The 25,329-nt window shown below is 42.5% G+C and overlaps 2 protein-coding genes across 2 annotated transcripts in view; one reads left to right on the forward strand and one right to left on the reverse strand.

Moving 5' to 3' along the window:
• Positions 1-10,241, reverse strand: part of LOC145342175 (cysteine and histidine-rich domain-containing protein 1-like) — a 32,018-nt gene extending 21,777 nt beyond the window's left edge. Inside the window, exons 1-3 of the mRNA XM_080187489.1 lie at positions 9,982-10,241; positions 5,947-5,996; positions 2,775-2,831 (exon numbers count right to left, since the gene is read on the reverse strand). Coding sequence (XP_080043615.1) covers positions 2,775-2,831; positions 5,947-5,996; positions 9,982-10,045 — 171 coding nt within the window. The 5' untranslated portion in view covers positions 10,046-10,241. The remainder of the gene's footprint in view (positions 1-2,774; positions 2,832-5,946; positions 5,997-9,981) is intronic.
• Positions 1-25,329, forward strand: part of snrnp35 (small nuclear ribonucleoprotein 35 (U11/U12)) — a 92,011-nt gene that overhangs the window by 14,466 nt on the left and 52,216 nt on the right. The window lies entirely within an intron of this gene.

Consider the following 25,329-nt stretch of genomic DNA (forward strand, 5'->3'; position numbering starts at 1 on the left):
CATTCTCCTGCCTTTTCCCCATAACTCCTGACCCTCTTATTAATCAAGAACCTATCTATCTCTGTCTTAAAGATACTCAATGACCTGGCCTCCACAGCCTTCTGCGGCAAAGAGTTCCACAGATTCACCACTCTCTGGCTAAAGAAATTCGTCCTCATCTCTGTTTTAAAGGATCATCCCTTTAGTCTGAGGTTGTGCCTCTGGCTCTAGCTTTTCCTACTAGTGGAATCATCCTTTCCACATCCACTCTATCCAGGCCACGCAGTATCCTGTAAGTTTCAATAAGATTCCCCTTCAACTTTCTAAACTCCAATGAGTATAGACCCAGAGTCCACAACCATTCCTCGTATGACAAGCTCTTCATTCCAGAGATCATTCTTGTGAACCTCCTCTGGACCTTTCCAAGGCCAGCACATTCTTCCTTAGATATGGGACCCAAAACTGCTCACAATACTCCTGATAGGGTCTGACCAGAGCCTTATACAGCCTCAGAAGGACAATCCTGCTCTTGTATTCAAGCCCTCTCAACATGAATGCTAACATTGCATTTGCCTTCCTAACTGCTGACTGAACCTGCATGTTAACCTTAAGAGAGTCTTGAACAAAGACTCTCAGATCCCACTGTACTTCTGATTCCCTGAGCATTCTCCCATTTAGAAAATAGTCTATGCCTTCATTCCTCCTTCCAAAGTGCATAACCTCACAGTTCTCCATATTGTATTCCATTTGCCACTTCTTTGCCCACTCTTCTAATCTGTCCAAGTCCTTCTGCAGCTCCCCACTTCTTCAATACAACCTTCCCTCTACAGATCTTTGCATCATCTGCAAACTTGGCAACAGTGCCTTCAGTTCCTTCTTCCAAATCGTTAATGTGTATTGTGAAAAGTTGTGGTCCTAGCACTGACCCCGAGGCACAGTCACCGGCTGCCATCCTGAAAACAACCCCTTTATCCCCACTCTTTGCCTTCTGCCAGTCAGCCAATCCTCTATCCATGTCAGGATCTTACCCTTAACACCATGGGCATTTAAATTATTTAACAAACTTCTATGCAGCATCTTGTCAAAGGCCTTTTGGAAATCTAAATAAATCACGTGCCTGGTCCTCCTTTATCTAACTTCCTTGTTAACTCCTCAAGAACTCTAACAGATTTGTCAGACATGACTCCCCTTCATGAAGCCATGCTGACTCAGTCCTATTTTATCATGCTGTCTAGGTAATCCGCGATCTCATCTTTAATAACATACTCTCAAATCTCTCCAAAGACCGAAGTCAGGCTCAGCGGCCTATAATTTCCCATTTGCTGTCTCCCTCCCTTCTTAAACAATGCGATTACATTAGCCACTTTCCAGTCTTCTGGTACCCTCCCTGCCTCCAGTGGTTCCTGAAAGATCACCACCAATATCTTTACAAGTTCCTCAGCTGTCTCTTTTAGAACTCTGGCGTGTAGTTCATCCGGTCCAGGTGATTTATCCACTTTCAGATCTTTCAGTTTCCCCAGAACCTTCTCTTTAGTGATGGCCACTACACTCACTTGTGCCCCTTGATTCTCCTGGAGCTCTGGCATTCCAATGGTGTCTTCCAGCATGAAGATGATACAAAATAACTACTTAGTTTCTCTGCCATTTCTTTGTTTCCTATTATTACTTCTCCAGCCTCGTTTTCTACTGATCCAATGTCTATTTTTGCCTCTCTCTTATCTTTTATATATTGAAAAAAATTCTTCCTATCTTCATTTATATTATTAGCTAGCTTACACTCATGGGGTGGCATGGTGGCACAATGGTTAGCACTGCTGCTTCACAGTGCCAGGGATCCAGGTTTGATCATTGTCTGTGTGGAGTTCGCACCAGGTGCTCCAGTTTCCGCCCACAGTGCAAAAATGTGCAGGTTAGGTAAATTGGTCATGCTAAATTCTCCCACAGTGTACACAAACAGGCACCGGAGTGTGGCAACTAGGGGTTTTTCACAGTAACTTCATTGCTGTGTAAATGTAAGCCTGCATGTGACTAATAAATAAACTTTAAACTCTATTTCATTTTCTCCTCCCCTTTATTGCTTTTTTAATTATCCTGTGCTCACTTTTAAATGTTTCCCAAATCTCTGGCTTCCCACTAATCCTCGCCACTTTGTATGCTTTTTCTTTTGCTTTTCTGCTGTCCTTGACTTCCCTCCTCAGCCATGGATGCCTTGTCCTTCCCTTAGCATGTTTCCTCCTCTTTGGGATGAATTTCTGTTGTGCCTCCTGAATAACCCCCAAAAATTCCTTTTATTGCTATTCCACTGTCTTCCCTGCTAGGCTCCCCTTCCACTCAACTCTGGGCAGCTCCTCTTTCATGTCTTTGTAGTTACCTTGATTTAATTGTAATACCGTTACATCTGATTCCAGCTTCTCCCACTCAAACTGCAGGGTAAATTTTGTCATATTGTGGTCACTGCTTACAGAAAGGAAGAAAAAAAATTAAGAAAACTTAAAGAAAACAAGAAGGCAGCAATCCTTTCAGGCCTAGCACACAGGTATAGTTTGCCCTTCCATCACTGGGCACAAACCCCACCCAAGTGACAATCAGTACTCAGGAGAGCATCCAAGCTATTATAATACCATTAGAATGCCTTAACCCACAAAGATTGAGGTTCCATTGCGCAGAGTCCACTTCAACTAAGAGGCACAGGGGAGAAAAATTGACCATATTACTTCCATTATATATGAACTAACATGACAATTTGATTTTACCTGAGATTCCACATTAACCAAGATCACCTGAAGACTACTTACCGGGATTGCCAGAAACTCTGAAAAGTCAGTTGTCTTTTTTTTGCAGCAGGACCATCCCTAAGTGAAACAGAAACTATAGAAATCATTCTGTATTTTTTCCACTTATGCAATTTGACAAGTATCGGGTTTTGCAGGTTTGACTGCTGCCATTTTCAACAATATCTAGGGGGACCTAGAGTTAACGTTAGCGCAATATCAGCATCGTCCCAGCATCACTGAACTAGTGAATTCCTGTTGTGCTGTCATAGAGAGATGCTGAATGGAAGCCACGTAAAGTGATGTGATTACTACTGAACATAAATGAGGTGATAATGGAGGAAAGTAAGTGGGAGATACTCTGCAGATTGTTACATTCAATATTTTCTTCCTAATTTGTTTCCTCCTTGACATAAGAAAGTATAATTCGTATTTATATCATGTGCTTATAACCTATGGATGTTTAAAAAGGCTTTGCAACCAATGCAGAACCTTTTGAAGTGCAGTAATTGTTATAATGTAGGGAAACATGGCACATGGGGGTAGCACAGTGGCTCAGTGGTTAGCACTGCTGCTTCACATTGCCAGGGACCCGGCTTTGATTTTTGCCTCGGGTCACTGTCTGTGCAGAGTCTGAACGTTCTCCCCATGTCTGAATGGGTTTCCTCCAGGTGCTCCTGTTTCCTCCTACAGGCTGAAAAATGTGCTGGTTAGGTGCATTGGCCATACTAAATTCATCCTCAGTGTACCTGAACAGGTGCCAGAGTGTGGCAACTAGGGGATTTTGACAGTAACTTCATTGCAGTGATAATGTAAGCCTACTTGTGACATTAATAAATAAACTTTAAACTTTAAAACTTTAAACAGAGTAGGGTACTACAAATAATATTGAGAATACACTTGGTTACAGGGAGAAGGCAGGAGAGTGGAACTAGGTAAGCTGTTCATTCATGAGCCTATGCAGGGTATGATGGGCCAAATGGCCTTCTTTTCCACCTTAACAATTTTGCTATTTGGTGATTCTGAGAAAAATGATCAATGAAGTGGTTTCAGTGATGTAAGCTACAGGATAATTACCACAAGATATTAAGAGAAGTTCCCTGCTCTTCTTTGCAAACTACCAAAGGATCTTTAACATTTATCTGAAAGGGCAGATGGGATTTTAGTTTAACATTTTATTTGAAAGATGGCATTTCTGTATGAATGTTTAACCTTAACTAGTGCTCTCCCTTGTGTTAGCAGAACAATAGCAGTATGTGAGAATACTGCCTCTTGTGAGAAAATGCAAACCTCTTCGGACAACTCATAACAGTTGGGCATATTTTCTTACCACACAAAGGCAAGAGCCCATACACATTTTTGCCATTTGATTCAGAAGTGGTAGGCTTGTGAATCCTGCAGCTTAACTTCCATCTCCCCAAATGATGAATTGTCAATGACTTGCTATCTCAACACTGGAAGTTCACCACCATTATATAAATTTGGCTAATGTTCCAATCTCTGGTTCTCAGTGGGTGAATGTGATTTTCCCTCTGCCATTGTTCACCTCTAAGCTAATACCTTACATAATGTAAAAAAGTATACATCAGAAACATAACACTTGTGATGATGAATTGGAGGTAGAACTACGTAATATAACAGGTTTGATATCCACCATCAATCTCTAGTTAATGCTGATATCAGTTAAGGCAGCAATACAGCACCTAGAACAAGGCATCAGTTCCTACATATGGATGGAAGATTGAATGTAAAAGATCACAGCAGTCAGTGGGAAAACACAGTGCATTCCACAGCCTTATAACTTTAACTGAGTTAGTGATTAAAGTAAATTATCACATTGTTATTTGTGGGATATTGCTTTCCTATGTTAAATCAGTGAATACTGTTAATTGGATAAATTGAGGAGAAGGATATATAGGGGGAAGACATTCATTGGATGACTATTTCTCATCAACCCCCAAAAAAATCACTTCAATATTACTCTAATTTATTGGCAACAGCTCAAACTTTAACACCATTATTCCTACAAAACTCATCTCCAAATTCTGTGGCCTGGGGCTCGGCTCCTCCTCCGTGACTGGATCCTAGATTTCCTAACTCACAGACCCCAATTAGTAAGGATAGGTAAAAACACAATCCTCCATGGTCATCCTCAATACCAGTGCTCCCCAAGTCTGTGTCTTTAGCCCCTTACTATACCCCTCATATAACTATGACTGTGTGGCCAAATTCCCCTCCAACTCAATTTTCAAGTTTGCAGATGACACCATTATAATGAATCGGATCTCAAACAAAGATGAGACGGAGTACAGGAAAGAGATATAGAATATGGTGAACTCGTGCAGCGACAATAATCTCTCTCTCAACTCAGCAAAACAAAGGAGATAGTCATCAACTTCAGGAAGCATAGTGGATGACATGCTCCTGTCTACATCAACGGAAACGAAGTGGAAATGGCCAACAGCTTAAAGTTTTTAGGTGTCCAGATCACCAACAACCCTGTCCTGGTCGCTCCACACTGACGCTATAGTTAAGAAAGCCCACCCATGCCTCTACTTTCTTAGGAGGCTAACGAAATTTGGCATGTCTGCTACAGCTCTCGCCAACTTCTACAGATGCACCACAGAAAGCATTCTTTTTGGTTGTGCCACAGCTTGGTATGGTTCCTATCTGTCCAAAACTGCAAGAAACTACAAAGGGTCATGAGCGAAACCCAGTCCATCATGCAAAGAATGTATTATTTGATTTTCATCCCCAGAACAACTGAGTGGTTAATTTTATCATCAGCTGTTAAAGTTCATTACTGACACTTTTCAATGGATCCAATAACTCCTTTCTAACTAGGGCTCGTGTTTCAACTCAGGGCAGTGGGCCATTGTTTTGTAACTGCAAACTCTTACCTGTAGACTCTCTGTATCGCCTACTTAGTATCATTGATGGAAAAGCCATGTGTCACACAATTATTGGAAGATCAAAGTGTCTCTTACTTTCATCCTCAGGGATGGCTGTTAAGTGACTGAAACTGGTAATGTGGCAAGGCGTGAAGGTTAAAAGTGGAGGAAAAAAAACTTGTGGGTGAGTGAAAAAACTGCCTACTATATCACATTAAGAGGCTGCATTCAGATCACACTCACTTTGATGCAATGCAATTTAGTCTGTTCAGCAGGATTTCATTTATCTGTACTTTTGAACCTACCTTGAGTGCATCATGGAAGATGGGAACACCAGGATGATAACAGCAAGCATCTGTTGAAGAAAGAGTCAAAAGCTTATACTGGCCATATTAAAAAAGTATGCAAGGGAACAACTGATTAAAATTGTGCAAGGTTCCTTGACAGAGGGCATTAGGAGATGTGCTCGGTTGTATTCTTTATCTCATTGTTCTCCTACCAGTACAATAACAAAATCAAAATGCATTAAACTATCTCCTACCCTATCTCATTCTCATCTGGCTTCTGAAACTTTAGTTTTATCCATTCATGTGATGTGGACATCATTGGCTAGGCCAGCATTTATTCCCCATCCTTAATTGCCCTTTCGAAGGAGGTGATTGCTTTTGTGAACAGTTGCAGTGTTGTGGTGTAGGTAGACCCACAGTGCTTTAGGGAGGGAGTTCCAGGATTTTGATCCAATGATAGTGAAGGAACAGTGGTATATTTCCAAGTTAGGATGGTGAGTGGCTTGGAGGGGGACTTGCAGGTGTGGCATTCCCATAAATCTGTTGCTCTTTCTAGGTGGTGGAGGTTGTGGGTTTAGAGGCTGCTGTTGAATGAGCCTTTGTGAGTTTCTGCAATGCGTTTTCACTCCTTACTTCTCAGTTTCCCTCTTGTTCCTTCAATTTGCAGGCTCCATCCCAAACTTTGCATAACTATCACTTCCAATTTACCTCAACTTATCTGTTCTTCCAAACTCAATGATGCACGACATGATTGGCACTGGCCCATCAAATAGATTTAAAAAACAAATGCTGGCAAAACACTACCGAACACATTGAACACTCTGGTGTCCAGCTAGTCAAACAACCATTTACAATCTCAGTCCACACTCTGAATGTGGGCTGAGGGCTGGGATTTTGGCCAGACTGGAAGTAGGTTTATACAACCTAGGTTCCTGAATTGTTTATGGGAAGCTGAGGAATATTCATATACTAAGTAAATGTGAGTGTATGGAACTATGATATCAATATTTTTGACACTAGCAAATGAGGGATGGGAAGGTGCAGTTAGAGCAGGGATGAGGACAGGGTTTGAAAAACTGAGAGGAAGACTGTTAGAATGGGCAGGCAGGTGGAAGGCTACGCAGAAAGAACAAAGCCTCTGTACACAATCCATGAAAAGGCACTGAAGGTTGTGGATGAAGAGAAAATTCAAAAGCATGTAGATAAAAGCATAAAAAAGTAACATTATAAACAAGGACTTGTAATACAATAACAAAGTAATGATATACATCTACAATTTACCAGTTATATCAAAAATTATAATTATTATACAGTGCAAATTGCCAGAATGATGTCAAGGATGAGATATTATATCCATCAGACAAACCAGCCTCCACCATTGATTCTGTCTACACTTCCCACTGCCTCAGAAAAGCAGCCAGCATAATCAAGGATCCCACGCACCCCGGACATATGCTCTTCCACCTTCTTTCGTTAGGAAAAAGATACAGAAGGCTGAGATCACATATCAACTGATGCAAGAACAGCTTCTTCCCTGCTGCCATCAGACCTTTGAATGAACCTACCTCATGTTAAGTTGATCTTTCGCCATACCCTAGCTATAACTTTAACACTACATACTGCACTCTCTCCTTTCCTTCTCCCCATGTATTCTATGAATGGTATGCCTTGTCTATATAGTGCGCAAGAAACAATACTTTCCACTGTATCTCAATACCTGTGACAATAACAAATCAAACAAAATATTAGATTTAAAAGATGGCACTTGAAGCAATGGAGTTGGGATGAGGATACTTTTAGAATCATGAAGACTTTTGAAAGAGGGAATGGGGCAGAGTATTTCCCCTAGCTAGGGGAATCTGTGATATAATGAGAGGTTATGAATATCAATTGTCATTGAATGAATTGAGAGAGGCAAGCAGAAATGTTTGGCCCAATTCTCCCATCACGACCCCAACTTTTCTGGCGGGTCCAGTTGGGAGAATCTCATCGTCAGCCTTTTCCCAGGACTTGCACATGCGCTGGGAATGCATCTGTGTCTCCCAGAGCTGGGGAGTTCAGGCCATGCTGAAAGCTGGCAGGAAGAGAGGAAAGTCATTTGAGTCTTTTTTTAATGTAGTTTAAATATGATTTGCATATCATTATCGGGAACTTGCCGGTCCCGATAGTATCTCCCACCCCGCCAGGAGTACTTCATTCTGGCAGGATTTAAAGAAGCTCCCCACATTCAGGGAATGAGTGGGAGACCCCGCTGGACCGAAGGAGGACAATCAGAGGTTGGGCAGTGGGGGGAGTGCCACCTAGGCATGGGCACCCTGGTAGTGCCAGCCTGTGCCCTATGACATTGCCCAAGGGGCAAAGTGCCCATGTTTGAAGGCACCTTGGCACTGCCCACTGGGCATCAGGCAGTGCCACAGGAGTGGGGCCCATTGTGGGCGAGGCAATAGGGGTGATCAGTGGGGGTGGGGGGTGTCCCGCTGCCAATCTGCCTTGCAATCGGTCTGGACTGGAGGGAGGGCAGCGATCGGGGTGGGCTGGGGAGGAGGGGGAGGTTAGTGGCCTGCTGGAGGGGTCTGACCCCAAAGGGGGTCAGCAAGGATGGGTTCTGCCAGGATGAGGGGGATTGCCACTGCTGGGGGGGGGGGGGGGGGGAGGGTGGAGGTAGGCTGGACATCGGGACACTCCGGAGCAGGATGGTTAGGACTGGCCTGGAATTGTTGTGGGAACTGTGATCAGACCTTGGGGGGGGGTGGAGGGGTGGCTGGAGGGGGCAGCACTGTGAGGGTCCTGGGCTAGCCAATGATCGAGCTACCCAGCAAATGGGGAGACTGACAGATCAGGACCACTGCGCATACACAGAGTTCCAGAACTGTCAGACTCTGGCGCGAATAGGACCCGGCCTCCGGGTTTTTTTAATGAGATTCCCGATTGTGACCTCTGTATTGCACAGAGTGTGGCAATTTAGTTCTGAAGCTGCACTGACAAAACAGTCATGATCTAGACTAGCTTTCCCACCAATTCAGCACTTAGGGGAGAATCATCCCCCTAATTGCACAGAAAGTTGAGAAGCTATGGAATATGTTGCCTGGTGGAATAGTTTGAATAGATTTTAAAAATAAATGCTGACAAAACACTGCTGAATACATTGAGCACTCTGATTTCCAGCTAGTCAACCATTTACAATCTCAGTCCACTCTCTGAACATGGGCTGAGAGCTGAGATTTTGGCCAGACTGGAAGTAGAGATTAGGAAATCTTTCAAGGGGAAATGGTTTTGATTTATTATTGTCACATGCATTGTGACATGTATAAAGTGGAAAGTATTGTTTCTTGTGCACTATACAGGCAAAGCATACCATTCATAGAGAAGAAAAGAAGGGCAGAATGTAGTGTTACAGTCAGAAGCACAGAATGAGAGTGTAGAATTAGAGTGTGTTGGGCACAGCTCGCAAGAAGTCGCCACGTTCCGGTGTCATGATGAATGAATGAGTAAGCATTTGAAGCAGCTGTGGGAAAGGGCAGGGCAGTGGGAGTAGGCTTATCCAAGAGCAAAGGGCACTTTAGGCCTGGGTCAAATACCCTATTGTGTGGCAAACTAATGCGGTTTAATACAACACAGGGCAATGTCTTTACTACCGGAGCAGTGGGACAGACTAGTGATATCCCAACCAGGCAGAGTTAGTGGAGATGAAGATGTCCGCTTCTGTATGTAATGCCACTAAAGAACAGAGGGAGGTTGACAAACCTGGAATATGCTGATCCTTGGAGGTGCTATATATAGAGCGAAAGAAGGCGGCCTTTTCACCAGCGTGGCGAACAGCAGAGAAAGCTGGAACAGAAATACTCCCAGCACTGTTTTCGGAGTATTCCCAGCACTCTCTTACCCAAACAAGCTTTCCTAACCGGCCTAAAAATAATGAAGGTTATTGACAGAAGTTGGAGGACAGAAGAGTAAATTATCTGGGGCCCGCGGACACCACTAACATTGAGCAGACAGTTCTGATCTCACACACACAATAAGTTAGTTCCAATGGAGACGCTGGGTCTCACTCACCCAGAGTGTTGCTGCTGGGCTGGTAACGCTGCCCGCAGCCGCGGTTATAACACAGCTCAGACATCCTGTCCCTTCCACCTGGACCCTGCTTCCCGGGAATAGCGAGACACACCGCCTGTTCTCGGAAGTTTTAAGTAGGATGTGAATCTCGATCTTCCAGAAATATCTCCCGCTGTCTGGAAGAAATTCCCCAGCGCACAGGGAGAGGGAGTCGGATTGTGCATTGCCCAAAGATAGTCACAACAGGCGCTCCTGCCGGTCACAGCCGAGCTGCCAACTTCCAGCATGGGGGAGGAACATCAGACAGGGCAACAAGAGATTAAATGAAACTTCATTCTGAGTTAACCTTAGAGCAGATACTTCTTGTAATCGATTCACGGGCAGAAATACTGTAATTCCCCGGGAAGTGTCATAGAATGGCCACAGCACAGAAGGAGGCCACTCGGCCTGCCGTGCCTGTACTGATCCTCAATGATCCTTAGTGTCATTCCCCTGCCCCCTGCCTTTTCCCTGTGGCCATGTACTCCGCGCCCCCCCCCCCCCATCCGGCATCATTTTTCAGATAATGATCCAATTTCCTTTTGAAAGCCTCCATTGCCCCAGTCTCCATCACACATCCTCACAGGGCATTTCACATCCTAATCATTCCATGGGCAGAAAAGTTTTTCCTCATGTTGCCATTGTTTCTTTTGCCAGTTACCTTAAATCTGTGCCCTCTGGTTCTAGATCCTTCCACCAATGGGAACAGTTTCTCCTGATCTACTTTGTCCAGACCCTTCTTGATTTTGAATACCTCAAACTTTCACTTAACCTTCTCTCCTCCAAGGAGAAGAGGCCCATTTCTCCAATCTTTTGACATAACTGAACCATTCTTGTAAATCCTTTCTGCACCTTCTCTAATGCCTTTACATCTTTTCTAAAGTATGCCGCCCATAACTGGATACAGTACTTGAGTTGAAGCCAAGCCAGTGTTTTATACAACTTTAATATAACCTTCTTGCTTTTGTACTCTGTGCCTTATTGATAAAACCCGCAATGTTGTATGCATCATTGCCCACCCTTTCAACCTGTTCTGTCACATTCAATGATTTATACACTCAGATCCCTCTTTTCATTCACCCATGTTAGATTTGTACCCTATATATTTTCTCTCCACATTCTTCCTACCAAAGTTTTTCCTACACACTACTCTGCAAGAAATTTCATCTACCACTTGTCCATCCATTCTACCAATCCCTGTCTATAATCTTTGGAAATTCACAATATTACCAAGTTTCATATCATCTGCAAATCAGATCACCAACAACCCATCCTGATACCCCCCATGCCAACACTATAGTTAAGAATGCCCACCAACACCTCTACTTTCTCAGAAGACAAAGGAAATTTGGCATGTCAGCTACAACCCTCACCAACTTTTACAGATGCACCATAGAAAGCATTCTTTCTGGTTGCATCACAGCTTACTTTGGCTCCTGCTTTGCCCAGGACCATAAAGAACTACAAAAGGTCGTGAATGCAGCCCAATCCATCACACAAACCAAATCATAATATCATTATAATAACATTGCATGGCAAGGAAACACTATCAATTTAACTACTGTTCATTGCCATCATGTGTCTGTCCATCCCGCGGTCAGGAAGGTAATGACAATGTATTCATACATTTTAAGGTGTTTTTTCCCAACCCTGTTGTCCACCCAGCAAGAACTCAGACATGCTGTCTACTGACTGACTAATAACAATCTTCCATGACATCGATTTCGAGGGTGGCATGGCACAGTGATTAGCGCTGCTGCCTCATTCTGAAGTGCTTCAAAATGTTTGTCATCGCACAAATCAATTCCAGCCTCCCGGACTGCCTGGATCCACTACAGTTTGCCAACCACAGCAACAAGTCCACAGCAGATGCTATTTCCCTGGTCCTGATGAGACAGAATACAGGAATGAGATAGAGAACCTGGTGAACTGGTGTGGCGGCATTAATCTCTCCCTCAATGCCAACAAAATGAAGATTGTCATCGACTTCAGGAAGCTTAGAGGCCTCTGTCTACATCAATGGGAATGAAGTGGAAAGGGTCAAGAGCTTCAAGTTTTTAGGGGTCCAGATCACCAACAACTTGTCCTGGTCTCACCAACTTTTACAGATGCACCATAGAAAGCATTCTTTCTGGTTGTATCACAGCTTGGTATGCTTATCCAGATAATTTTTAAAGGATGTGAGGCATCCCACCTCCATCACCCTCCCAGGCAGTGCATTCTAGACTGTCACCCCCACTCCCCCCCAGTAAAATAATTTTTCCTCTAATCTCCCCTAAACCTCCCACCCTTCACTTTTAACTTGTGTCCCCTCATAACTGACCCTTCAACTAAGAGCAACAGTGGTTCCCTATCCATCCTATCCATGCCCCTCATAATCTTGAACACTTCAATCAGGTCGCCCCTCAGTCTTCTCTGCTCCAATGAAAACAAGATGTGGGTATGCCGGCGTTGCATTCACCTGACGAAGGGACTAACCCCGAAAGCTTGTGAATCTATTATCAAATAAATCGGTTGGACTAAAACCTGGTGTTGTCAGACTTTTTGCCAATGAAAACAACCCAAGCCTATCAAACCTCTCTTAAGAACATAAGAACATAAGAAATAGGAGCAGGAGTAGGCCATCCAGCCCTTCGAGCCTGCCCCGCCATTCAATAAGATCATGGCTGATCTGTCGCTGCTCACTTCCACTTTCCCGCCATCTCCCCATAACCCTTAATCCCCTCTCCTATCAAAAACCCATCAACCCGCGTCTTAAAAATATTTAGCGAGGTAGCCTCCACCACTTCAACAGGCAGAGAATTCCAGAGATTCACCACCCTTTGAGTGAAGAAGTTCCTCCTCAACTCCATTCTAAACCGCCCCCCTTTTATCTTGAGGCTGTGCCCCCTAGTCCTACTGTCTTTTTTGAGCGGGAAGAGTCTTTCCACCTCTATCCTATCCATCCCATTCATCATCTTATATGTCTCAATGAGATCTCCTCTCATTCTTCTAAACTCTAACGAGTACAAGCCCAGTTTATTCAGCCTCTCCTCATAGCTCAACCCCCTCAACTCCGGTATCAGCCTAGTAAACCTCCTCTGCACTCCCTCCAAGGCCAAAATATCTTTGCGCAGGTGCGGCGCCCAAAAATGCACACAGTACTCCAGTTGCGGCCTCACCAATGCCCTATACAGCTGCAGCAAGACCTCCCTACTTTTATATTCAATCCCCTTCGCTATGAAGGCCAGCATCCCATTCGCCTTCCTGACCACCTGCTGCACCTGCAAGCTGGGTTTTTGCGACTCATGCACAAGGACCCCGAGGTCCCTCTGCACAGTCGCCTGCTGCAGTTTTTCGCCTCGTAAGTAATAGTCCTTCCTACCATTTTTCCTACCAAAGTGGACCACCTCACACTTGCCAACATTAAATTCCATTTGCCATTTCCTGGCCCATTCGCCCAGCCTATCTAGATCCTTCTGCAGACTCTCCACACCCTCCGCACAATTTGCCGTTCCCCCAATCTTGGTGTCATCAGCAAATTTCGACACTCTACACTCGGTTCCCTCCTCCAGATCATCTATATAAATGGTAAAAAGCTGAGGCCCCAGCACCGACCCCTGGGGCACTCCACTAGTCACCATCCGCCAATCCGAATAGCACCCGTTGACCCCCACTCTCTGCCTCCTATTTGACAACCAATCCTCTATCCACGCTAACACCCTACCCCCAACTCCATGTCCCTCGACCTTCTGCAATAACCTCTTGTGAGGCACTTTGTCAAACGCCTTCTGAAAATCTAGAAAGACCACATCCACCGGCTCTCCTCTATCCACCGCCCTAGACACATCCTCATAGAACTCCAGTAAATTTGTCAGACACGACTTCCCTTTAATGAAACCGTGCTGCGTCTGCTCTATCAAGCAATTCCCTTCAAGATGCCTCGCAATTTCCTCCTTAATGACAGATTCTAACATTTTACCTACCACAGACGTTAAACTAACCGGCCTATAATTCCCCGCCTTTTGCCTGGCACCCTTCTTAAACAACGGCGTAACATTAGCCGTTTTCCAATCATCCGGCACTTCCCCGGAATCCAGCGACGTTTGGAAAATAACCACCAAGGCATCCACTATCACCTCCGCCATTTCTTTCAGAACCCTCAGATGCATTCCATCCGGTCCTGGGGACTTGTCCACAATCAGCCCCTCCAGTCTGTCGAGCACCGCCTTTCTAGTAACAGTAATGTCATTAAGACCCTCCAGTCCTACCACCTTTCTATCGCTAACACCCGGCAAATTATTCACGTCCTCCTCCGTGAAGACAGAAACAAAAAAGTTATTCAATACCTTAGCCATATCCCCATCCCCTACCACTAGGTCCCCTTTCTCATCCTCTAAAGGACCAACATTCACCCTAGCCAGCCTCTTCCTTTTTATATATTTATAAAAACTCTTGCTATCCTTTTTTATACTTCATAACTTAAATCTCTTCATAACTTAAAAGTTCTATCCCAGGCAGCATCCTGGTAAATCTCCTCTGCATCCCTTCCAATATGTTCACGTCCTTCCTGTAAGGCAGTGACCAGAACTGTACACAGTACTCCAACTGTGGCCTCACCAAAGTTCGATACACCTGTATCATGACCTCTCTGTTTTTGTAATCTATACCCCAATTGATAAAGGCAAGTGTGCCAATAAGTCTTTTTCACCACCCTATTTACCTGCCTTTCTACCTTCAGAGATCTATGGACAAACATGCTAATGTCCCTTTGTTCTTTGGAACATCCAAATGTCAGACCTTTCATAGTATACTCCCTTCAAAAGTACATCACCTCACATTTTTCAGGGTTAAATTCCATCTGCCACTTATCTGCCTATTTGACTATCTCATCTATATCTTCCTGTAACCCAAGACACTCAACCTCATTGTTAACCACCAGGCCAATCTTTGTGTCATCAGCTAACTTACTGATCTTACCCCCACATAGTCATATATGTCATTTATATAAATGGTGAACAATAAGGGGCCTGGCACAGATCCCTGTGGTACGCCACTGGTCACTGGTCTCCAGTCACTAAAGCAGCCATCTGTCACTACCTTTGTCTCCTACCGCTAAGCCAATTGTGATTTCAACTGTTAATTTGGCTGGGTTAATTGCATTAAACCACCTATCTATCACAAGCACATTTTATGTGCTTTATTCTCATCTCTATCTTTTCTGATATCCAGGGAGCTCTGGATTTTTTTTGTATTAATGTCACAAGTTACTGAATTAACGTTACTGAAGTTACTGTGAAAATCCTCTAGAATCCACACTCTGGTGCCTGTTCGGGTATACTAAGGGAGAATGTAAAATGGCCAATACACCTAACCAGCACGTTTTTCAGAGCGTGGGAAGAAACCAGAGCACCTGGAACCCCATGGAGACATGGGTAGAATGTGAAGACTCCGTACGGATAGTGACCCAAGCCAGGAATCGAATCCAAATCCCTAGTGCTGTTAGGCAGCAGTGCTAACCACTGTGCCACTATGTTTGCCTTCTCTTTCCCCTTTATGGGAAAATATCTTGACTGTACTTGAACTTTCTCTGTTTTAAAGGCAGCCCATTGTTCATTTAACAGTTTTGCTGCTAACCTTGATCTCAATTCACATGGGCCAGATTCATTCTTACCTCATTAAAGTTGGCTTTTCCTCAGCTCCTTGTCCTTTTCAATAGCCAATTAACTTTAACCTTAGAATTTGATAATCACTGTCCCCTAAAAGTTCCCCACTGACTTGTTACACTTGGTCAACATCATTCCCAAGAGCAAGGTCCGGTAATGCTTCAGTTCTCATTTATTTCACAGATTAATCTTCCTGCCAATTTTATTCCTTTCCCAAAGGTGCTGGCTGAAGGGCTCCCACAATTCTCCAGTACTTGAGCCCACACTCTGGGATTGACATGTTATTTGACTGCGAGGGGCATTAAGGCCCACCCTCACTCTGTTCTCACCCAACATCCAAATACGTCTTTTCCACATGTGAATGGACAGTGCTTAGGAGGAGGAGGAACTCTATGGAATATTCCATCACTAGCTCAGCTAGTGCTGAGACCAGTTGTACCTCTCCTTGGCTGAGTCAGCTAACTGGAGAACGTTTCTGACTGCCATTCCCTTGTACTGTCCCTAAATTCAGTCGGAAGGGTGTAAACCTGGTACAGCTAGTCTGTTCACACATCATCAAATTTGGTACAATCATGCTCTCTCGGGTTGCATAATAGGCCTGGGTACATTCTTGGGAAGTTGCAAAAATTTAGGATGGACATTGCAATTTGTGGGACACTGTCAGTAATAACAGATGTAGGAAAGCAAAAAAAAGCAGATGCTGAAATCTGAAATATGAACAGAATGTGGTGGAAACACTCTTCAGGTCTGGCAGCTTCCACAGAGATAACTTTTCATCGACCTGAAACATTCTCCACAGATGCTGCCAGCATTTTCTGTTTTACTTCAGATATCGGGATTTGAAAGTCTCTATGAATTTACTGATGATGCTTTTCTGTCTACAAATTTTGCCCCAATCAGTGCACTCCTCATATCTCTTAAACAGAACATAGGATGATTTTCTAAATAGTCTTCATCCTTCTGCTAATCAGAATCCCCTTCCAGATCCTCCTGAAAAATCAAATGCTTTCTTTATATGTCTTTCATGACCTCAGCACATCCCAAAGCACTTTACAGCCAAGTAAGTACTTTTGGAAGTGTAGCCACTGACCAAATGACTCTTCTTTATGTGCAAGCTTAAAAAAGAATACTTGCTAACTATTTGACTGGGATGAACCATCTAATGTACACACATAGGCATTTACCAACAGTGATGAGGAGTTCACTGCTTAATTTGTTTCTTCCATAGCCAACATTGTAGGGGTCACTATCTCTCTAGATTCTTGTCAGATCTCTTTTGCTCCTTTTACTAATGACTAAGTCTGTGCCCTCTCAATCTTTAATAAATGGGGACCGTTTCTTCCTAGCTATTCTATCCAGACCCTGCTAGGCTTTAAATATCTCTTTCAAATCTCCTCTCAACTTTCTTTTCTCTACGGAAAACAGTTCTAATTATGGGAATGCATCCTAATAACTAAGGATATTCTTTACGGACAGAGATGTCATCCTTCAGATAAAACCAAAGTTCTGACAGCTTATTACAGTGGATTTATTTGCTGATTTGGCTGATTACTGCCAGGACTATAGCTGCACATATCCTCAATATCCTTGGGTTGTATATGGAAAGATCAATTAGGATTCCAGTGCCCATTCACTACCCAATGAGCCCAGAATATGGTGAACAAATGAACAACAGAGATAAGATATAATGATTGGTGTGCTTGAGTGCCTGCCGATATTTGAACAGAAAGGCTGGATATTTGAAAAGCTACTCGAGGAATGCTGATGTATGTGAAATCCTATACTGGCAGGAATTGGAGAAGTAAGAACTGTTTCCCATAGAGAAAAGAAGGTTGAAAGGAGCTTTGAAAGAGATGTCCAAAGTCTATCAAGGCTTGGACAGAGTAGCTAGGAGGAAATCGTCACCATTTATTAAAGGATCAAGATCGAGAGGACACAGGCTTAGTCATTAGTAAAAGGAGCAAAAGAGATCTAAGGAGAATCTTTTGTATGCAGCGAGTGGTTGGGTTCGGAATGCGTTGTGTGAGAATGTGGAGGAGGCAGGCTCAACAAAGCATTCAAAGGGAAATTAGATTGTTTTCTCAAAAGGAACAATGTGCAGGTTACGGGGAGAAGGCATGGTATTAGATAGCTTGCTCATTCAGAGAGCCAGTGCGGACATGATGGGCCAAATGGCCTCCTTCTACAGAATGTAATAATTCTGATTCTGTGAATTACAGCTTTTCCAAATGGAGGTAGAAATTGAAATGTGGAGGAAACAGGGCTTTGAATTATGTCATAAATCAGACAAGTGAGCCTTGAGCAGTAATCAGTTAGAATCATAGAATCATAAAATCCCTCCTGTGGAGAAGGAGGCCATTCAGATCAATGAGCCTGCACTGACAACAATTCTACCCAGGCCCTATCCCCGTAACCCCATTTATTTATCTTGCTAGTCCATCTGACACCAAGGGGCAATTTAACATGGCCAATCAACCTAACCCACACATCTTTGGACTGTGGGAAAAAACCAGAACACCTGGAGGAAACCCATGTAGACACAGAGAGAATGTGCAAACTCCACACAGACAGTGACCCATGATTGGAATTGAACCTGGGTCCCCGACACTGTGAGACAGCAGTGCTAACCACTGTGTTACCATGCCACCCTTCCAATAACAGCTAGTTGGCTCACTAGACATTCCTGATAGAAAATTGCAGCTTTTTGTCCAGTGCTAAAATTTGTATAACTTCGCCCACCTCTCTCCCTTCACTCACAATCCCACCATCTCTAACTGCTGCTGATCTGGAGTAGAAAACAAAGAAGGATGTCAGACTACTTGAAAATAGTAGGTGTCTGTCATTCAATGCTAGGTACACAATTGAAATTATACTCCCTGTTGTTCCACCTGAGACAAAACAAGAGAATATTGCCACCCAGCATCCCTATCACTCAAGGATAGCTTCCATTAAACGTGTCCAGTTTTATTTATTTATTTATTTATGTCACAAGTAGGCTTACATTAACACTGCAATGAAGCTACTGTGAAAATCCCCTATTTGCCACACTCCGGTGCCTCTTCGTGTACACCGAGGAAGAATTTAGCATGGCCAATGCACTTAACCAGCTCATCTTTTGGACTGTGGGAGGAAACCGGAGCATCCGGAGGAAACCCATCTGGAGACACGGGGAGAACATGCAGACTCCGCACAGACAGTGACCCAAATCAGGAATCAAACCCTGGTCCTTGGCACTGTGAGGCAGCAGTGCTAACTATTGTGCCACCGTTATAACAGAAAATATTTACTATTACAGCGATTGGAATGTCAAGAGGTGGGTCTGCAACTCAGATCAGTCTGTATCCCAAATTATTTATTATCAGAAGCACATAATAGCAACAGACATGTTCTCTCTAATAAAAGCCCTTTAAAAACTTTGAATTACTATTTTTTGAAGAGTGGTCAGCTGTTTTGTAGGTAACTATGCCAGTCATTACATACACAACAAACTTTTAGAACTTTGCCACGGATTGATTTCTGGTGATATTTGTTGAGATATCACTCTTGCCCAGGGTATAAGAAGAATTTCGTACATTCCCTATCCCAGTTTTTAATTGACTTATAAAGAAGAAGTTAGCATACTGCCAAATACTTTTTAATGGATAGCTGAACGACAATAGTAAAAGTTCTAAAAATACCGTGATCAAATAGGAGACTGACAGAGATATACAGGATGAGTGAGATGAGCAGAAAGAGCAAGAAAAGAGACAGGAATGAGATGGGGTGGATTCATTATGAACTTTGCCCTCCAGCCACATCAAACGCCAGTAGCTTCCTCCATGATGGGGATAGAGGAGAAATCAATTGTGAATTGATAGTTCAATGACTTCTAAAAGGATATAGACACCATTATCAAACTGACCAATTACATTACCGAAACTGTAAGTTATGTGTGAAAACTAACATATTGTCTTAAAATGAAAATTTCCTCAGCTTATTAAAAAACCCTCCCCTAGAGAGAAGTGGTCCACAGTAGAGCTGCAATCATTTTTCAAATTCCTTTATATGTGTATGCAGTTAGTGATGCATAAGCAACATCTTTTCTTTCATCTTATTGGTCTGCCACTACATTGTAATCTCTGTCTCATTGTTTGTGCTACTCAGAAGGAAAAGAAATTAGCATAGACCACACAGTACAGCACAGGGAATGGGAAATACACAGATACAGCTGTAGAAAGAGACAAACTGAGTGATAAAGATAAGGACAAACACATGCACGCAGGTCAGAATGAGAAACTGTCTGCCACATGAAGCAGATAACACTGATATGTTGAAGGTAAGCCCCAATGCATACGTAACAAAGAAGGGAATAGAGTTGAGGAAATTAGAGTAGGAGAAAGTTATCTGGACTTTGGCTAAGATTAAGTGTAGTATCGACATGCTGTACTTGGTTGAAGTCATTAGGTTACATTTTAGCTTCATTTGAAACAATTTTTAAAAGCGACATCTCAGACGTTTTGCTAAGATGCAAATCAGATCAAGCCTTGGAGGAGGTGCAATATCTACTCCAATCAGCTTGAATCATGTTGATAAAGCCCAAGACAGGAGGTGAGAGAGCCCTGTCTTGTCAGCTTGGATCAGGAATGTCTCACTTGTGGAGACTCTGAATGGGGTTTGATTTGATTGAATTGGATTTAAAAAGAAGTGCTAACACAGATAGTCAAGTAACCTGTTTCCAAGCTGTAGATTCTGCATAACGCACAGACAAAGAGTACACAATGAAATATAACTGCAAAATTGTGTTCTGCAATATCCATTGTTGTAATGCTATAGGTCCAGTTTTCGTTCCAAAATCACATCTGTGCCACGTGCACATCCTTCTAGTGCTGAACACCACCTTGGTGAGCATGTTAACATGTGCATCAGGGGCAGCAATAAGTTAGCCTAATATTTGTCATTGGAAAAATCCTGCAATTCATTGTTAAGGAAGTAATAGGAGGACATTTAGAAAATCAAAATACAATCAGGTAGAGTCAATATGGTGTTATTAAAGGGAAATCATGTTTGACAAATTTATTAGAGATTTTTAAGGATGGAAAAAGCAGATAAGATGAAAGGGAATTGGTAGATTAGAGTATTTGGATATCCAAAAGGAATTCTATAAAGTACCAGACAAGTGGTTACCACATAAGGGCTCATGGTGTTGAGACAATATATTAACACGTAAGGAGGATTAGTTAACTAAAAGGAAGCGGAGAATTGGGATAAAATGGTTATTTTCAGTGGTGAAGGCAGTTACAATAGCAAGTGGAATGATCGCCTTTATTGCAAGGTGTATGGAATGTAAAAGTAGCAAAGCCTTACACCAGCTGTACAGGACATTGGTAAGATCACACCCAGAGTACTGTATGCAGTCTTGGTTTCCATTCTTAAGGAAGGATATACTTTTATTGGAAGCAGTTCCTGGGACGAAGGGGTTGTCTTATGAGGAAAGGTAATGCAAGTTAAGTCTATACAAATTGTACTTTAGAAGAATGAGAGATAACCTTATTTAAACATATTAGACTCTGAGGATAGGGTAGATGGTGAGAGGATGTCTTCTCTCATGGGGGAATCTAGAACTAGGGAACACAGAGTAAAAATAAAGCATTTAAGATGTAAATGGAGAGAAATTTCTTCTCTCAGAGGGTTATTAATGTTAGTAATTTGCTTCTCCAGAAAGCAGTGGAGGCTAGGTCATTGAATTATTCCAAGGCTGAGCTAGACCATTTTTTTGATCTACAAGAGAGTTAAGGATTACAGGGAACTGGTAGGAAAGTGGACTGAAGGTCCCAGTCAGATCAACCATGATATTATTGAACAGCAGAGCAGGTGACTCTAGCTAATGCCCTCTCTCAAACATGCACAGCTGAACAAGCAAAAGGAAGAAACACCCAATGCATGTTGTTACAGAGGGGAGATATTCTGATGGTTCGCCCTTTCCCGCCCCCCTTCTCCTGAAGGGAAAAAATGTTTTAAAGGGAAAAGTTTAAACCTCAAGGGTGCTGTAACTCTCAAGAACAGATTTTTTGTTAAACTTAAAGAAAAATAAATGCTTATTACTCAATACCTGAAATATATTCATAACTGCACCCACGCACACACTCATACAGGCACACACACATTTAAGATTATGATTACAAATGAAATAGCATGCATTTAGGTTTTAAAAGTCCAAAAATTCACTGTCACACTTGCTTCTCCCGAGACTAAGGGCTGTGATTTTTTTTGGTTCATTGAATAGAATCTGGAGATTGATGAAGGCAGATTCATTGTGATTTAGTTCTTGCATTATCAAGTTTCTCTTGCTTTGCTCCAGTCAAGGTACAGTCAAAGCTCTGTAATGAGAATCTAGTTTGTGCCTTCAAATAGATAGTTAAAGGCTAACCCAAATTCGCTGTCTGCTGATAGATGTTAGGCACGGTACTGTTCCTTTGCTGGCCTGGATATTTGTTTCTGTTCCTGCTTTAAAAATGTGTCTTTTTAAACATCCTTAATCTGAAATCTAGGCTGGATTTCTTCAACCTCGCCCGTGGCTGGGATTCTCCGGTCCTGCTGCAGCGATTGGAGTTTTGGCTGAAGGCCAAATTCTCCATTCTTGCGAGCAGCGGATGTGGGGCCAAAAAGATTGGAAAATCATGCCCTCAGTTTCTGTCATGTGCCCAGAATATTTGCATTTTCATTTTCCTCACAAATGGTGTCTGACAACTTAGCCACACAGTAGGATCTCTGCTTCAACAATTTACATATCATTGCAATAGAAAATACTTCCTCACAGCCATTCTTTAGAATTTCACTCCAAAGCCAAAAAGTCTACAAATCTACTGTGAACTAGTTTCTTTAATTATTTGGATAGGGTCTGCCATTAATCCACAAGAAATAACTCTTGCATTTTAATTTCTTCTCAAAGAGATGTCCCAAAAGTTCATTTGCATTCTAATATCTTGTCCAGGCATAAAGGTTAGCTCTGGAACCTGTTGTTGATCTGACTGAGAACTTAAGTCCACTCTGTCCACTGCTGTAGTTCCATATATAGACAGGAAAGGTCACCTGACTTCTCAACTCTATTTTGTTTTAAAATTAAATGCTGATTTTAAATTTATACTCCATAAATCCATCAGTTCATATTATATGAGCATGACAATCTGCACAATTTAAAGAGATAATTGAAAACTTGCAGGTAAGTTGTTTATAAATTTCTGTCTTGAGTTTGTGGAGGTGCTTGGTAGTTTCAGAGTTGGTGAAGTCAACCATCAAAGATTGGTGCCACATGTGGAGAAGCTCTTGGTTGTGACTGCAGGGGTTCAGGCCAGGACACCTGTACCCATTCATGGGTACTGTAATTAGCATCGACCTTTGGGCTAGAGTGAGGGAGATGGAGCAGAGGCAAAAGAGAAGCTGCTTATAGAGAGGAAGGAGAGAGTGAGGGAATCTCAGCAAGAGGCACCTAGGATCTTCTCTTATGTGAGTAAAGGGGGGCATGGGCAAGGACGGGGGAGGTGAACAGTGTACTGCCGATGGCTCCTTCTTAAGGATATGGCATTAGAAGATGTATTCACTTACCTTGACCACTTCTGTATGTTATTGGACTTTCTGCAGCACCCTTGCAATGATGCGTCCAGGTTCTTTGTGTAAGACTGCTGGCATAGAATATAGACTACAATGGTTACCTGCGCTCACTGCCTTCTAAATATCAAGGGCTTCCTGACCCCATGAGGGAGGATGTAGCCTGGCCTGTTGCACCACCTTGACTCTTCTTGCTCATAAATTCTTCCCCAGTCACTTTCAAGCCAGCTGAACTCACCTTTAAGAGGTGAGGTTAGCTTTTAGTGCTAGCCTCACACAAACATGAGTCTGTTACTAAAGCATGCAGCCACTCAGCAAAGCTACACAGCACTCATTTAAATTAGCATATAGCACAAAAATTCCCTGGCATTGCTATGAAGTAAGAAGTCTCACAACACCAGGTTAAAGTCCAACAGGTTTATTTGGTAGCAAAAACTGCTCCTTCATCAGATAAGTGGGAGTTCTGTTCACAAACAGGGCATATAAAGTCAAACTCAATTTACAAAGTAATGGTTGGAATGCACGTCTTTACAGGTAATCAAGTCTTAAAGGTACAGACAATGTGATTTATATTTATATAATTTATATGTCCTATTTGTGAACGGAACACTTACCTGATGAAGAAGCAGCACTCCAAAAGCTAGTGGCTTGTGCTACCAAATAAACCTGTTGGATTTTAACCTGGTGTTGTGAGACTTCTTACTGTGTTTACCCCAGTCCAATGCCAGCATCTCTACATCATTGCTATGGAGGGACAGGGGTCAATCACTCATCATGATCTGATACACCCGATAACTGGTCTTATCCAATTTTTCTCTAAGCAGTATGATAATGAGTTAGAAGAGAAATTTTATAACTGGTATAAAATCAAACTTCAGAAAAGAGATCACTTTTCCCCTCTAGTGGCAGTGACAAATATGACATCCATATTCAAAATTGAAGATGATAAACTAGAATATCATGGGCCAGTTCCCTTTCATTATTGGTAAACTATAGAATCTATAATGCAGGCTGAATGTCCTACTTGCTTGGGGAAATGTAAGTTACTTTGGCTAGATTATTTTTTAAATAAATGTTATTAGTTCTGGGAAATAGAATTCTTCATATTTCTGGGATTCAGTGCCAGAACATTGAGATGGAAAGTAAAGCACCCTTTATTATACCCTAGCCAGACCAGGATGATTTGTTTTCCATTTCTCTGATTAAAATATCAAAACAGAAGCAAATTAGGAAGCTTTCACAAAGACCAGGTTTCTTTAATTTGCGTTTTATGAATTTAAACCAAGGGGACCAGACATCAGAAAATGGCAGGGAGCCTGCTTTTTCCTCAAGATTGCTGCTTTCTTCTCCCTAAGCCTACTTGGCTGGAGGAAGTGGTGTTCCCCAGAGTCGATATTGGGACTCATGCTTTTCCTGATACATATTAATGATCTAGGTCATAGTGTTCAGGGAACAATTTCAAAGGATAAACACAAAACTGTAAACTATGAAGAGGACAGTGTTGAACTTCAAAAGCACATAGAAAGGTTGGTAGAATGGCCAAATAGGTGGCAGATTAAGTTTAATACAGAGAAGTGCAAGTTGGTGCGTTCATTTTGGTGCAAAAAACATAGAGACAATTGGCCACATTTTCCAGCTGCACGTGCCTGAAGACTGGAAATCCCTGTCAAGGTCAAAAGACCATTACATGGCAGATTTTCTGCCTCATTTGCTACAAAGCCTGCAGCAGGCAGGACAGGAAATTTCCAGCCAATATAAAACTCTCAAAGATGTGCAGAAACAGAGGGATCTAGCTGTATATGTGCATAGATCATTGAAGCTGACAGGTTGAGAGAGCTGTTAATAAAGCACATTGAAATTTAACAGTGGAAAAGCCAGAGGTGAGTAAGCAACTTTTGGAACTTACAACGGTTTCATTGTCACGCAAGGGAAGATTATTAAATTTTATTTGACCTGGAAGTACAGGTAATAATACATGAAATATTTTTGTATTTTGGATAAGTTGATTCAGAGGTGCTGCAGCCAATAGATTGGAGATAAGGGATATTTAAGGAAAGACAGAGTTGGTTGTATGAGGAAG

The sequence above is a fragment of the Carcharhinus amblyrhynchos genome, chromosome 4, assembly GCF_965287045.1.
Source record: "Carcharhinus amblyrhynchos chromosome 4, sCarAmb.v2.hapA, whole genome shotgun sequence".
Lineage (NCBI taxonomy): Eukaryota > Metazoa > Chordata > Chondrichthyes > Carcharhiniformes > Carcharhinidae > Carcharhinus > Carcharhinus amblyrhynchos.